The following is a 12,209-nucleotide window of genomic DNA, read 5'->3' as shown; positions in this document are numbered from 1 at the left end:
TCCTGCCACATTGACTTTTGCTTTGCACAGCCACAACAGATCAATCTGGTTATGGCACGGCACAGCACAGCACAGCACAGCACAGCACAGCACAGCACAGCACAGCACAGTCCTCTCACAGACAGTCTGCTTACAAAGGCTGTTCTTCCCATTAGGCCTGCTGGATATGAATAGAGTCTTCCCACTGTATTTCATTAGCTAGGGCCCAGCGATAGGGAATAAAGCAGAAGGCTAGCTCATTGAGGTGCTGGGTATAAGCAGAAAACGCAATATATAACGTCCCAGATTCAAAACCCCTCAGCTCCGTTTCGTGTACAATCAATCCATGTAGGTCATTTTAAATAGTTTTAGAAAAGCGTTAGAATCGTGGTTCAGAATTGGAGTCTGCGAGAATTGACGTTAAATTGATTTGGGCTCCCCACACTCTGCTGTGGTGAGCAGTAATCAGCCATACAAGTTATAAAACACATTATCCCGAGGCAGTAGGTAGGACAGAGAGGACATCGAGGGGGAGGGAGCAGAGGACAGAGACTCTGAGGCATTAGAACAGGGAAGTCAAGGTCAATATGATCATGTAAAGAGACCTATGTGCTATTTTACAATCAGGCACTCCACACAAATTGCAGCACACACAGAAACATATTGTGGCCATGATTCTGCTTGTGCTGCACCAATCTGGCTGGCTAGTATAAAATGTGTGCACACATGTACTTCTGCGTATCTGCAATAATTTTGTCCACCCTAAAACACTTCAACACTGTTAAAAAAAACAGCTACTGGCAATGTACCATGCATTTCTGGGCCCATTTTGTTATTTGGTGGTTTCTTATTCCCGTGGATAAGTGGCCAAATGTACACGGTGCAACATCATGTTGAGATATTAACAGTGCAGTTTGATAGCAAAAATATGTTCATCTATCTAAAATAGCCATGGTAAACGTCTGGTTTTGGTGTCAGTCCATCATAATCAAATATCAAGGGCTTATTTCTAGACACCATTTTGCGTTCAACCATCATACAGGGAGAAGTCCATCGCAGAAGACGCAGAGACACCAATTTTACAAAAGTCTCAATAGACCATGATGCAATGCAGCCAAGACATGTTGCATTTTGAGTGAACGCGACTCTCACTTTTTCTCGACTGGAAAAGCTCCTGCTTGCTTTCTCTTACTATGCTGTCGTTGCTCTCTCCACCTACACGTGCAGCTCACAGCTAAATGCAACAAGTTCATGCTCTCTGGGGGGTTGATGAAAGGCATTCTGGGTAATGTAGGAAATCTCTAACTTAAGTAGAAATAGACGAGGCAGGTTGAGAGAATGTGGGTACACCAAAAAAGTAAATTACAACCCTTCATTACAAAATCGCTCCTGGAATGCACTGATCATCACAGATTGATGATTCATTGATGATGAGTATCCAAGGTTGGGTTTCTCCTCACTCACAGTGCTTATGTGTGTTGATGTGCGTGTCTTTGTATATTTGAACAAACATCATGAACCCAGACTTACTTAACTTTACAGGAGACTCATTTTACATCAGAATCAAAAAACACTTTTTGACTTTAAGGTATATCAATAATATACCCTTTAAAAGCTCTGAATGCAAAGAGCAATAATCTATGAAAAAGAAAAAGCAAAGCTCCCACATTGCACCCATTTCTTCCATGTTGGGTTTATGTGTTTGTCATTATGCATGTGTATGTCTATGCGTTTATGTGTCTTTATCTCTATGTGTACACAAATGTACACTTATCCCCTCCGTCTGTATGTTTGCTTGTGCACATCTTCCCCCCTTCCTCCCACACACACACACACACACACACACTGCTCACCTGCGATCATGTCGTCCACGGAGCTCATCTTGAGCAGCACCTGCTGGATGAGGCCGACCTCGGTGCTGGTCTGCAGGTTGCGCACGCTCTTGCGGAGGATGGCGGTGAACATGCTCCAGATCTCGGCCTGGCACGTCACCTCGCAGTGGGACAGCAGCTCCACCATGCAGCCGATGCTCTCCGCCTCCTGGATGATGAAGTTCATCTCCAGGTCAAACTCGCCGCCCACCAGCTGGGGGAGGGTGAGAGAGAGAGAGAGAGAGAGAGAGAGAGAGAGAAAGAGAGAGAGAGGGGGGGGGAGGGAGGAGGAGGAGGAGGAGGGGGAGCAGGAGAGGGGAGGGAGAAAATATTAGGAAAGGGGGGCAGTGGAAGGAGGGAAGTGTTGGGTTAGGGGTGAAAAGGAAAGGAAAGAAAGGCGGAGAGAGAGTAAGAAGGCAAGTGGGAGGGGGGGAGAGAAGAAAAAGAGAGAATGATTTAGCGAAGCATTTAACCTTTTGTCTGTAGGAGAGGCGAGCCTGGCTTCTGATGGATGCTGATTATGGTTTGGAAAGCATTTCTTCTGCCGGGGGCCGCACAGAATGCGGCAACAAATAAACGTCCTTCATCTTTGCACACACACCCCCACCTCTTCTTCTGCTTTCTAGCTCTCTCTCTCTCTCTCTCTCTCTCTCTCTCCTCTCTCTCTCGACTGTGAGGAGCACAACATTCTGTGTTCTCTGTGAACTACAATCACTCTCGAAATACAGCAGGCATAAAATTGGCCTCCTCTTCTGCTTCAAACACACACGCATACAAAGACACAGATTAACACACACAGACACATACAAGGTGAGTAAAGAGAACGCATATCTGGTAGAATGAAGTACTACTCCAGTCCTGCAGAGCAGAGCTCCTGCAACCTGATAAGGACGTACACACACACACACACACACACACACACACACATACATATACATGGAGTACGTAAAATTTCTTCTGTCCTTGTCCTCTCAGGTAGTGTTCACCCATTAGTCAGAGGATACCATACTCTTAGCACAGAGTGCACATGCAGTCTCGTAATGGCTAATGCACTATAATTACTTGTGAATGTACAATCCTCATACCCTCGTGCACACACACACACACACACATGCACGCATACACACGCACACGCACACACAAGCATACCCACACAATTCACGCTCAGCACGCTATAGGCCTACTATCCAGGAAATGGTGGCCATGACAACCAACAGCTAACAGAACATCATTGAGGTTATTAAATCAGATGGAATACAGCCATGGAATAGGTTATGAAAGGCTAGCAGATGACAGATTACAAGTAGAGACAAAGAAAACGCAAGGGATACACATGGACGCAAGTATAGGCTTTGCACAGACTGGGGAAAATGAAAGCGACGGATGGATCATGTCATGTACAGTCGGCGCGTCTCAAAATGAGACGAAAAAGGTGGAAGTTGAAGCCTGCCATCTGCATTCGGTAGAGCAACATCCATCAGAAGAATGAGGGAAGGTAATGGGGTCCATGGATACCGGGGTCGGGGTCAATTCGCTCTCAGTTCACTCGATTTAAAATGTAAATTGAAGCTGCAGTTCGTTCAACAAGGGATTCATTCTCAATAATTCTCCCTATACTCCTTTTAATGGGGAAAAGAGCCAGAGATTTTGAATTTTGAAGAAACCCCACATGCTTAATTGAATGAATGGAAAGTGAATTGACCTCAACCCCGACGCATACTGTAGCGCCGCGAGAAAGAAGCGGAGAGAGGGCGAAGGATGCTCTCTCTCTGATAGCCATGTCAAGGAACATTAGCCGCTGCTCTCATTAGCAACACTAGCATTCATCACGCCCTCGCCCAATCGACAGACTCGGTCTCAGGTCCGTTGAGACCTTTAACGTTAGAGTCGGGCCGGTGTGCTGCGGCTCTTTCCTCGCTTTAAGGTTCGCCGTTGTCACCCAGAGATTGATCAGGCTTAGACTTAGGGCTCTGCCATTAGGAAAACACCTATCCGACTGTACGCTCTCCATGTTCCTGTCTCTGCTTCTCGCTCGTGCCTCTCTTCTGCCCACCCTCACTACTCCCTCTCATTTCTCACTCTCATTCTCTCCCTCTCTCTCCCTCCATCTCTCAGCGAAGTGAATTGATCTGGTGCTCTCTGTGAACGCATTAGCAGAGATTAGACTGGACCCCTTGAACGAGGCATGGAATAAAAGGAGGAAGAATTAATTCACCTCGCATCGAATTTTCCCTTCTCCTCTGAGGTTCCCAATTATAGAGCTCACTGGGGGCCGCTGCGTCCTACAACATCTATACAACCCGCCAGTCTGCAGATGCTTAATATACCATGTAACGGTGGCTTAGGGGGAGACAGTGCAGATACTGTTTTGTGCACACACACACACACACAGAGACACACACACAGTATCCCCAAGGGCATACCTCTCCATGTACAGCACAAGCATAATCTCTCTCTGCTTACACTTCCCACCCGTGCACAGAAATTCACCGCAAGATGAAGAGGGTGATGCAAACGATGGCAACAAATTGGATCTCGTGACCAACAACACAGAGACAGGAGGAGGGCAAGCATGAGTAGAGACACGGAGGGAGAGAAAGGAGGAAATGCCCAGATAAATATATCTCTCCTCCAGCAGAAGCGGTATCTGGAAGGGCGACTAAAACCTGGCGGAAACCGATAGACGCCGCCAAGGGGGCTGCTTGGTCCAAGAACATCAGGGAACATGGAGAGGGAGGAGGGAGAGAGAGCGAGAGGAAAGAGGGGGCGGAGGGGTGTGGGAGGGAATGTTCTTCGATATGAAAATGCTCAAATGGAATGCGTGTTCTCTGTTTAATATGGCGTCTATAAACATGACAGATGCTTGAGCGTTTCCCAGCCCATTATTTGCTTGAGTAGGGCATTTAATTGATGTATAAATAAAAGTGCTGCCTAGATGGCAATAAGGTTGATCACGAGCGGCCCAAGCACACTTGAATGCATTCAAACACAATCACCTTCCCCCCACCGCCGTGCACACGGACAAAAGCTCACTAATTCGTTTTATGAGAGTACATGCCTCCTTTGCATAAACACTCCTAACCTTCATTCTCCTCCTTCACCCCCCCCCCACCACCACCCCACCCCCGCCCTGTGTGTGTGTGCAGTGTCAGTTTCCACCCCTTGTCTTTCTGTCGGAAACCCACTGGGCAACCTCACACAAAGGGACAGGCATCCACATCAGTGAGCACGCACAAGAGTCCCTTACCACCCCAACACATACCCTAGTGGAGAAAGGACACACACACACACACACACACAGACCCACACTATGCCACACGCCTAAGGATAAAGGGGCTTGGCATTGCCACACTCCGCCCTCAGGACAATGTGAGCAGTGACCTCACTGTCTTCTTGGCAACTGGTCGAAGACGTTTGTTTTGGCAACTTCATGACAATGATTGCTCCCCAAGTGTCCCATTCGTGTCTGTGTGTGCTCCATTCATAAAAAAAAAAAAAGAAAGGAAACCAGAGGGTGAGTCAAGCTGCTCGTCGTCAAGCGGTTGCTAAGGAAGTGACAGCCTCTTTCCCACGATCGATATTCCCCAAGGCTTAATGAGGGTTTGACAGGTAAACACTTAAGGTTGGATTGTTTGTGTGTGTATGTGTGGTGTGTGTATGTATGTGTGGGTAGGTGTTTGTGTCTGCGGCATGCATACTGTATGTACAGTACAGTATGCACGTGTGCTCACACTGTAAATACATAAAACATACACATGCAAGGGCTGAACGATAAGGCCGAAATATTGCACAGCCATTGTTATTATTCCAGACAGATAATCCACTTGCGACATGACTAGAAAGAAAACTTTAATTCAAGCTTCAGAGCATTATATATACATTATGTTTAACCTTGAAACACTTTCTGTAACTCTGAAATGTGAGAATATCTCCCACTGGACTTACCACTGATGACTAATCTCCTCATATTGTGGAGTATTTCTGGGCTTTAGGGAGGATCGTCTGCCAGAAGCCTCTCATTCTCACTACTTCACTGACTGTGGGTATTAGAAACATTAATTTTAAAAGATGCCCATTTGCAATATACTGCAGATATTGCCTTATTTCATACAGAGCATCGTCTCTCTGCTCTCTGCTTCACTTTTGTGTTTCTTGTCTTGGACGGCACACCAGTCCATCCCTATTCCCCCCATTTCTAATTCTGTCTTGACGAGCCTCGCAGCCCCGTTCATCCAGACCCATTCTCCCTAAAGGAAGCTGGCACTCTCCTTGGCATCGCTCTACTTGTGCCAAGGGGGGGGGGGGGGGGGGGTCGGTGCCACGGCTTGTCTTCACACCACAAAGAGCTTATATGAACAGGCACCGCGACCAGCCAAAACCAGCTCTCATAACAGGGTGGTAAAACAAACACTCCCTCTGTCCCTCTGACCCTCTCCCATCAGGCCCCTGGTCATAAACGCTCCTGTGTAGCTCGAAGGGCAGAGCATGGCATTAACTCTGCCAGGATTAGGTGTTCGAGTGCCACTGGGTCCACCCGTGCTGAGAATGCACGCACACGTGGTACTGTAACACTTTGGATAAAGGCTTCCTTCAAATGGCACGTTAAAGAGCACCATTCAGAGAGTTAGGGGTTCCATTCCCTCTGGGGCCGCCCATGCTAAAAAATATATGGATTATGTAAATACTGTATGTTGTGTAAAATACTGTTTGCGAATACTCCTGTTTGTTTTGTCCTCCTTGGAGTACCAGGTAGTAGAGCTGAACAATTAATCAAAATTGAAATCGCAATATGAACTTTTTCCAAATTTCCAAATCTAAGAGGCTGCAGTTCATTTCTTAAGAGAGAGCGGCGTCAAAATGGATTTCTGAACAAGGTGTTTTAGAGCTGTGGGTGATCTTTGGTGCATGAATCAAGTACAATTGGTAAAAGCCTTTCATCATACTCAAATTCAGTAAATCGTGCACACTGAAATCTATTTTTCACTTTTCTTTTTTCAAGTTCAAAAGAATTTCTGACAAGAAAAAAATAATATGAAGCACAGTTTAAATCACAATTGCAATATTCTGTTAAATAATCGCAATTACATTTTTTCATCAGTATCTTTCAGCCCTGCCAGGTAGGTGGTGTTTACCTAGAAAGTTGTCACATCACATAAATATTACATTAACTTTAACACACTCAACTGACTTTCAAAAACTCTCCTAAACTTTCCGGCACACGGTGTTATCCAATGTGACAGTTCCCCCCCCCCCCCCCCCCCCCCCCATCCCCCATCCCCCCCATCAGGCACCTAAGTAGACTAGAACAAACCATAAAATAGTTTTTCAAAATACTGTTTGGCTCCGGTCTGTTTCTCACACTGATAGAGCAGCTAACACTGGTTCTCTCCTGGATGGCAGACAATTTCACCACATGCTAGAAATCAATCTGCTATTATTGTGTTTTATCAATGAGTTTTATCACTGTTTGAGGAAAAAAACAAACTGACTGGCTTCAGATTGAGAACGAGAGCTGATTGGGGATTTGCCATCAGGGCTCCTAGACTTTGAAATTACCTACCTGAGGCTGAGGAGCTCAGGGTGGCATTGTTTAAATCACTTCATAAAACACTCTTTTGTAGACTTTCTTTGATGCATTATATCTTTTATTAATTGCCCTTGATCTCCCTTTATACGTTTTACTTTTTTACTGTTCTTTGTTTACATTTCCTTACAATTTTACTATTTATTTTAATCTTTTTTTGTTTTTATTTAATCCATGGCACAGCGCTTTTGTAACTGTGCTTTGAAAAGTGCCACCAAATATTGCCGTTATTATCATTACTGAACTAAAAATGATCACACACCTACCACAGCCAACTGTGAACCGCCATGACGGCACATCAAACGACCGATTACGCTGCCTGATCACTGTGACTGACTGTTGAATATTGGATGACTATCAAGGCCAAAGCTGACGCCAGATGCACCTGTTACTCATTACGGCCCTCAGAGATGACAGGTCAGAGAGGCGAGTGGACAGTCAATAGCCAAATCTGCTCTCTCTGCACATTCAATGGAGCCTTTGGAACTGGCATCATCAATATACAACTTCAAAGCCCCGGGAGAGGTGTGTGTGCATGTGTGTGTGTGTGTGTGTGTATGTGTGCGCGTGTGGCTGATTACTCATTCGCGTCCCCTGGGTGAGCCACGGCTATTCAGTCCCTTTGTGTGTAGAGCGAGAGAGGAGACGAGAGGCCCATCTAGACATGAGATCACTGATTATACACTTAACGCTTCGCCAAGAGGGCTCGACGCAGAGGAGGAGGAGAACAAAATTGGAGGAGAGTGAGGAGAAGAGGAAAAAAAGGGAAAGAAAAGAGGGAAAGGGAGAAAAAACAAACAAGAGGGAGAACGGGGAAGAACCGAAACGGGGCAGGAGGAAGGAGAACGGACAGGAGAGAAAACGTTGGAGGGAGAGAGAAAGATAGAAAACGAGGGCGAGAGAGCGGTTGAACGGTATTGTGTTTTCTTATCAGACTGGCAGGGCGTTTTTATTGCCCACAGCCCTACAATGTGCAGTGGAGGGTTTAGCGCGCTGATGAAGACCATAGCAAATCTCTAAATAGATATGGATTACAGTGGGGCTAAACTGGCCACTAAACACTCAATAATCCACATTCCTTGTTTTCTACATGACCTCATTTCTAACCAGTAAACAGCATTGATCAGAGCGGCAGTTAGCAACTTAATCATCCTCTCAACTTTATGCTCAGTATAAACACCTCCGTTTTCCTCAACCTCGGGGTTGAGAGACTCCAGGTGGCGTAAAAGCAAGGGGTGACAGGAATTTGCTGAGCAACCATGGGTGCGACCTGCCAAAAACCTGCTGTAGTGAGACTTTGGAGAGAACTGTCTAGATAATTGTTGTGAATGTTAGTGCGATAGAGGGTGAATGAGGGGATATGTGAGGGGTTAAGGAGGCAGAAGCAGAGAAGAAGAGGAGAAGAAAAGTTGGGGGTTGAAAAGGACAAGTTGCACTGGAAAAGGGCATTATCTCTCCCGCTCTCCCTCTCCTTCTCCCCCTCTCTCTCTCTCTCTGATTGTGATAGATGATGACATGTTGACTGACTGTAGCCTCCAGAGACGGAGGGAGGAGGGGTAGAACCTCTAAACCCCCCCTGGACTGCATTTCCCATGGGCCTTTGTACCAGTGTCTGCACAGATGGCAGATGGGACGAGACACAGCCCCCACTCATGAAACCCTAATCAGAGCAGTAACATCACAACACACACACACACACACAGAGTCAGCAAAATAAAGCATTCAGCCATGTAAGTGTACAGAGTATCTAAGAGCTATTACGCATGAAGTGCACAGCTTAAGAGCACAGACCTTGTACAGTAAGAGAAGACTAGATTACTTATGACTTCAGAAACACAGGGGGAGAGAGAGAGAGAGAGAGAAGAACAGAGAGAGAGAGAGAGGTCATGCAGAGTGGAAATCACAGTAGAGCAACTTCAGGAACTGTGGAGAGAAAAGCGGGGTTTCAACACACCATCAGACACTGCAAAAATACGCAGATGATTACATAAATCCACACCGGGGGATATAAGAGTGGTTTAGGCCAGCACAACCAAGGTTTGTGTGTGTGTGTGTGTGTGTGTGTGTGTGTGTGTGTGTGTAGTGGGGGTCAACAATAGGGATGGGATGTTATGCTTGTCTCAGGATACGATTCGATACGCAATATGGGGTTAACAATTCGATACAACCACGATATGATGTTATAAATAAAAGTTCAATGATAACAAAGTCTGACTGTGCAGAATTATGTTTATTTCTGAGCCACAAATCTTTCTAGCAATGCCATTGGCTTGCTAAAATGCAAACAACAATTTAAAAATGTCATTACAAAGTGCACATATTATAATTTCAATGGAGAGCTTGTGAAATTGTGATGGTCAAGCCGTCTCATTTCTGGTTACTACAGCAGAATAAAATGGAGCTAATATCGCGATTAATTTTTATGCCCCACGATACGTATTGTTACTTTTTTGTATTGCGATATATTGAACATATCGTCCCATCCCTAATCAACAATTTGTCAGAAAGTGTCTGAACATCAAAACCTTATAAGGAATCTTAGATCGAGACTTCTGATGTTACTCAACACTGCAAAAACATACCGCATACAAACTGCATGCTAGGTTACATTATATCAGAGCTGATGGATCATCAGAAGCTGACAGATCTCCATCCCAGCTACTCTTGGTGATTGGACTAAGACTGATGGGTCCATATAAGACCTTTCCTCTTCCCCCACTTCGGACTGCAACACTTGTGTGTACACTAGACTCTCTCACTAACCAGTAGAAGTCTAAACCACCCAAAAAGCTTCAAAACAGCCAATCAGAAACCAGAACGAGCCAACCAGGATGTGTGTGTGTGTGTGTGTGTGTGTGTGTGTGTGTGTGTGTGTGTGTGTGTGTGTGTGTGCGCGCATGGGGGGGATGTGACAGTGACTCATTTTGTATCTCGCTATATGAATGTGATGTGTTATGCAACCTACCCAAACAGGCACACACACACACACACACACACACACACACACATGCACGGAACACGCACGTTGCAATTTATCATACATACGCATACCATTTTCACAGCAGGAGAGTGCAGATGGCAGTTCATTACAAGCCGAAGTAAGTCAGCCACACACAGCAAATCTATGCGGTGACAACACTTCCCCTCTTGACTTCAATACTGTTTCCATCCCTCTCGCCATCCAATCATAGACAACAAAGAGAGGATGGGAGAAGGGACAGAGGGCTAAGGGTTTGGTTGGAGCTGACTGTGGAGATTGTTTGTCTGTTGTTCTCTAGCATTCGCATTTTTTGCTATATGATGTATTCAGAATAAGCATTATGTAACAGCAATGTAATGCACTGAATGAAAGATTAAATAGTCAGGCATTGCACCACAACAGGATTTAATTTATGGCTTAATTTGGCATATGGAAAAAGTCATGTATGCATAAACACCGTGCCCCATGGGCAGAGAAGCCGTCTTTCCAATCAGCTGGTGCGGGCCTGTGAAGGGCGCTGCGCGGGGAAGCTGACAAAATCCAATCAAGCGACTGCTACCTTCAATCTAGCAAATAAGTGTGTTCTCTACAGTTCTATTAGATTCAAAACAGAGACATTTGTGTTGTCGGTGCCAAGAGCTGTACCCAGGGCAAATTTTCCACAAAAATAACCATGCATATACGTCTGTACGCACATCAAAGGAAAGCGCAGCTATTGAGTGCTCCCATGCACAAGCTTGTCAGTTTATATTAACACTACCAGAAACCAAAGAGGGAGAGATGGATGAAAGAGGGGCGAGAGAAAGTGAGATAAGACAGCAATACCTGCGGAGATCTGTCTTTATGAAAGCCAGAAAGTCTCCAGTTTGCTGCAGACCAGTTCAGTGTGTCTTTTCCTGCCTCCCACATCTGACTCATACCTTGTCAAATGCCCCATGAAATACACGCACACACTCAAACACACACGCACGCATATGCACACACACAATGCAGTTGACAAGCCTTCTTCCCTTTGAAAACAGGCAGACAAAACACACGCACACACACACATTTTCAGTGTTCAAAGGGCAAATGCCTTTTCAACAATTCACTGCAAAAAGACATGCAGGTCTTAGTCACTCACGCATACATTCTCACTCTATTCCTCACTAATGCTTACACTCTCACACACACACACACACAACAACAGCTGCAACACACATAAATGGCAGCGTGTGCACACACAAAATGATAAACGAATGGAGGGAGAAGAAGAGAGTGAGAGAACTGGGGAGATAGAGCGAATCTTCCCAAAATAATCCAATAATAATGAGGCTCCATTTCATTAGCATATGCCCAGCTTGTAACAAAAAAAATATCCAGTTTCTCACAAGTCTGTTTACTGGAGTGGGAGGGGAAGGAGCTTCAAAAAGAGCAGAACCGAGGAAGAGGATAGAGAGACAGCAGAGAGGAAGAGATCAAGAGAAGAAAGGAGGCAACGAGACTGTAAGGTCAGACATCAGAAGTGCACAGTAACAGTAATGCTGTGAATGTTCGCGAATGTTGAGAGAGAAAGAGACAGAGACAGAGAGAGGGAGAGGGAGAGGGAGAGGGAGGGAGAGAAAAATGACAGACGGATAAACAGAGCAGACAGACAGATGCAGCAGACTGTTTCAGCACTACGGACAGCTCCTCCTCTCCCTGCTGACAGACACACTGGTGGACAAACAGAGCAGCAAATCCCTCGCTACGGCTGCACAATTCATTGAAAAACAACTGGAAATGCGGTATTAACTGTAGTATTCATATTTTCAAG

At 45.5% G+C, this 12,209-nt stretch overlaps 1 protein-coding gene across 3 annotated transcripts in view; it reads right to left on the bottom strand.

Moving 5' to 3' along the window:
- nbeaa (neurobeachin a) overlaps window positions 1–12,209 on the bottom strand; it is an 89,818-nt gene that overhangs the window by 61,247 nt on the left and 16,362 nt on the right. For all 3 annotated transcript variants that reach the window (XM_078286456.1, XM_078286455.1, XM_078286454.1), the window contains exon 2: window positions 1,833–2,064. In XM_078286456.1, coding sequence (XP_078142582.1) covers window positions 1,833–2,064 — 232 coding nt within the window. The remainder of the gene's footprint in view (window positions 1–1,832; window positions 2,065–12,209) is intronic.

Source organism: Centroberyx gerrardi, chromosome 11, assembly GCF_048128805.1.
Source record: "Centroberyx gerrardi isolate f3 chromosome 11, fCenGer3.hap1.cur.20231027, whole genome shotgun sequence".
Lineage (NCBI taxonomy): Eukaryota > Metazoa > Chordata > Actinopteri > Beryciformes > Berycidae > Centroberyx > Centroberyx gerrardi.
This window is presented reverse-complemented; position numbering and strand designations above follow the sequence as displayed.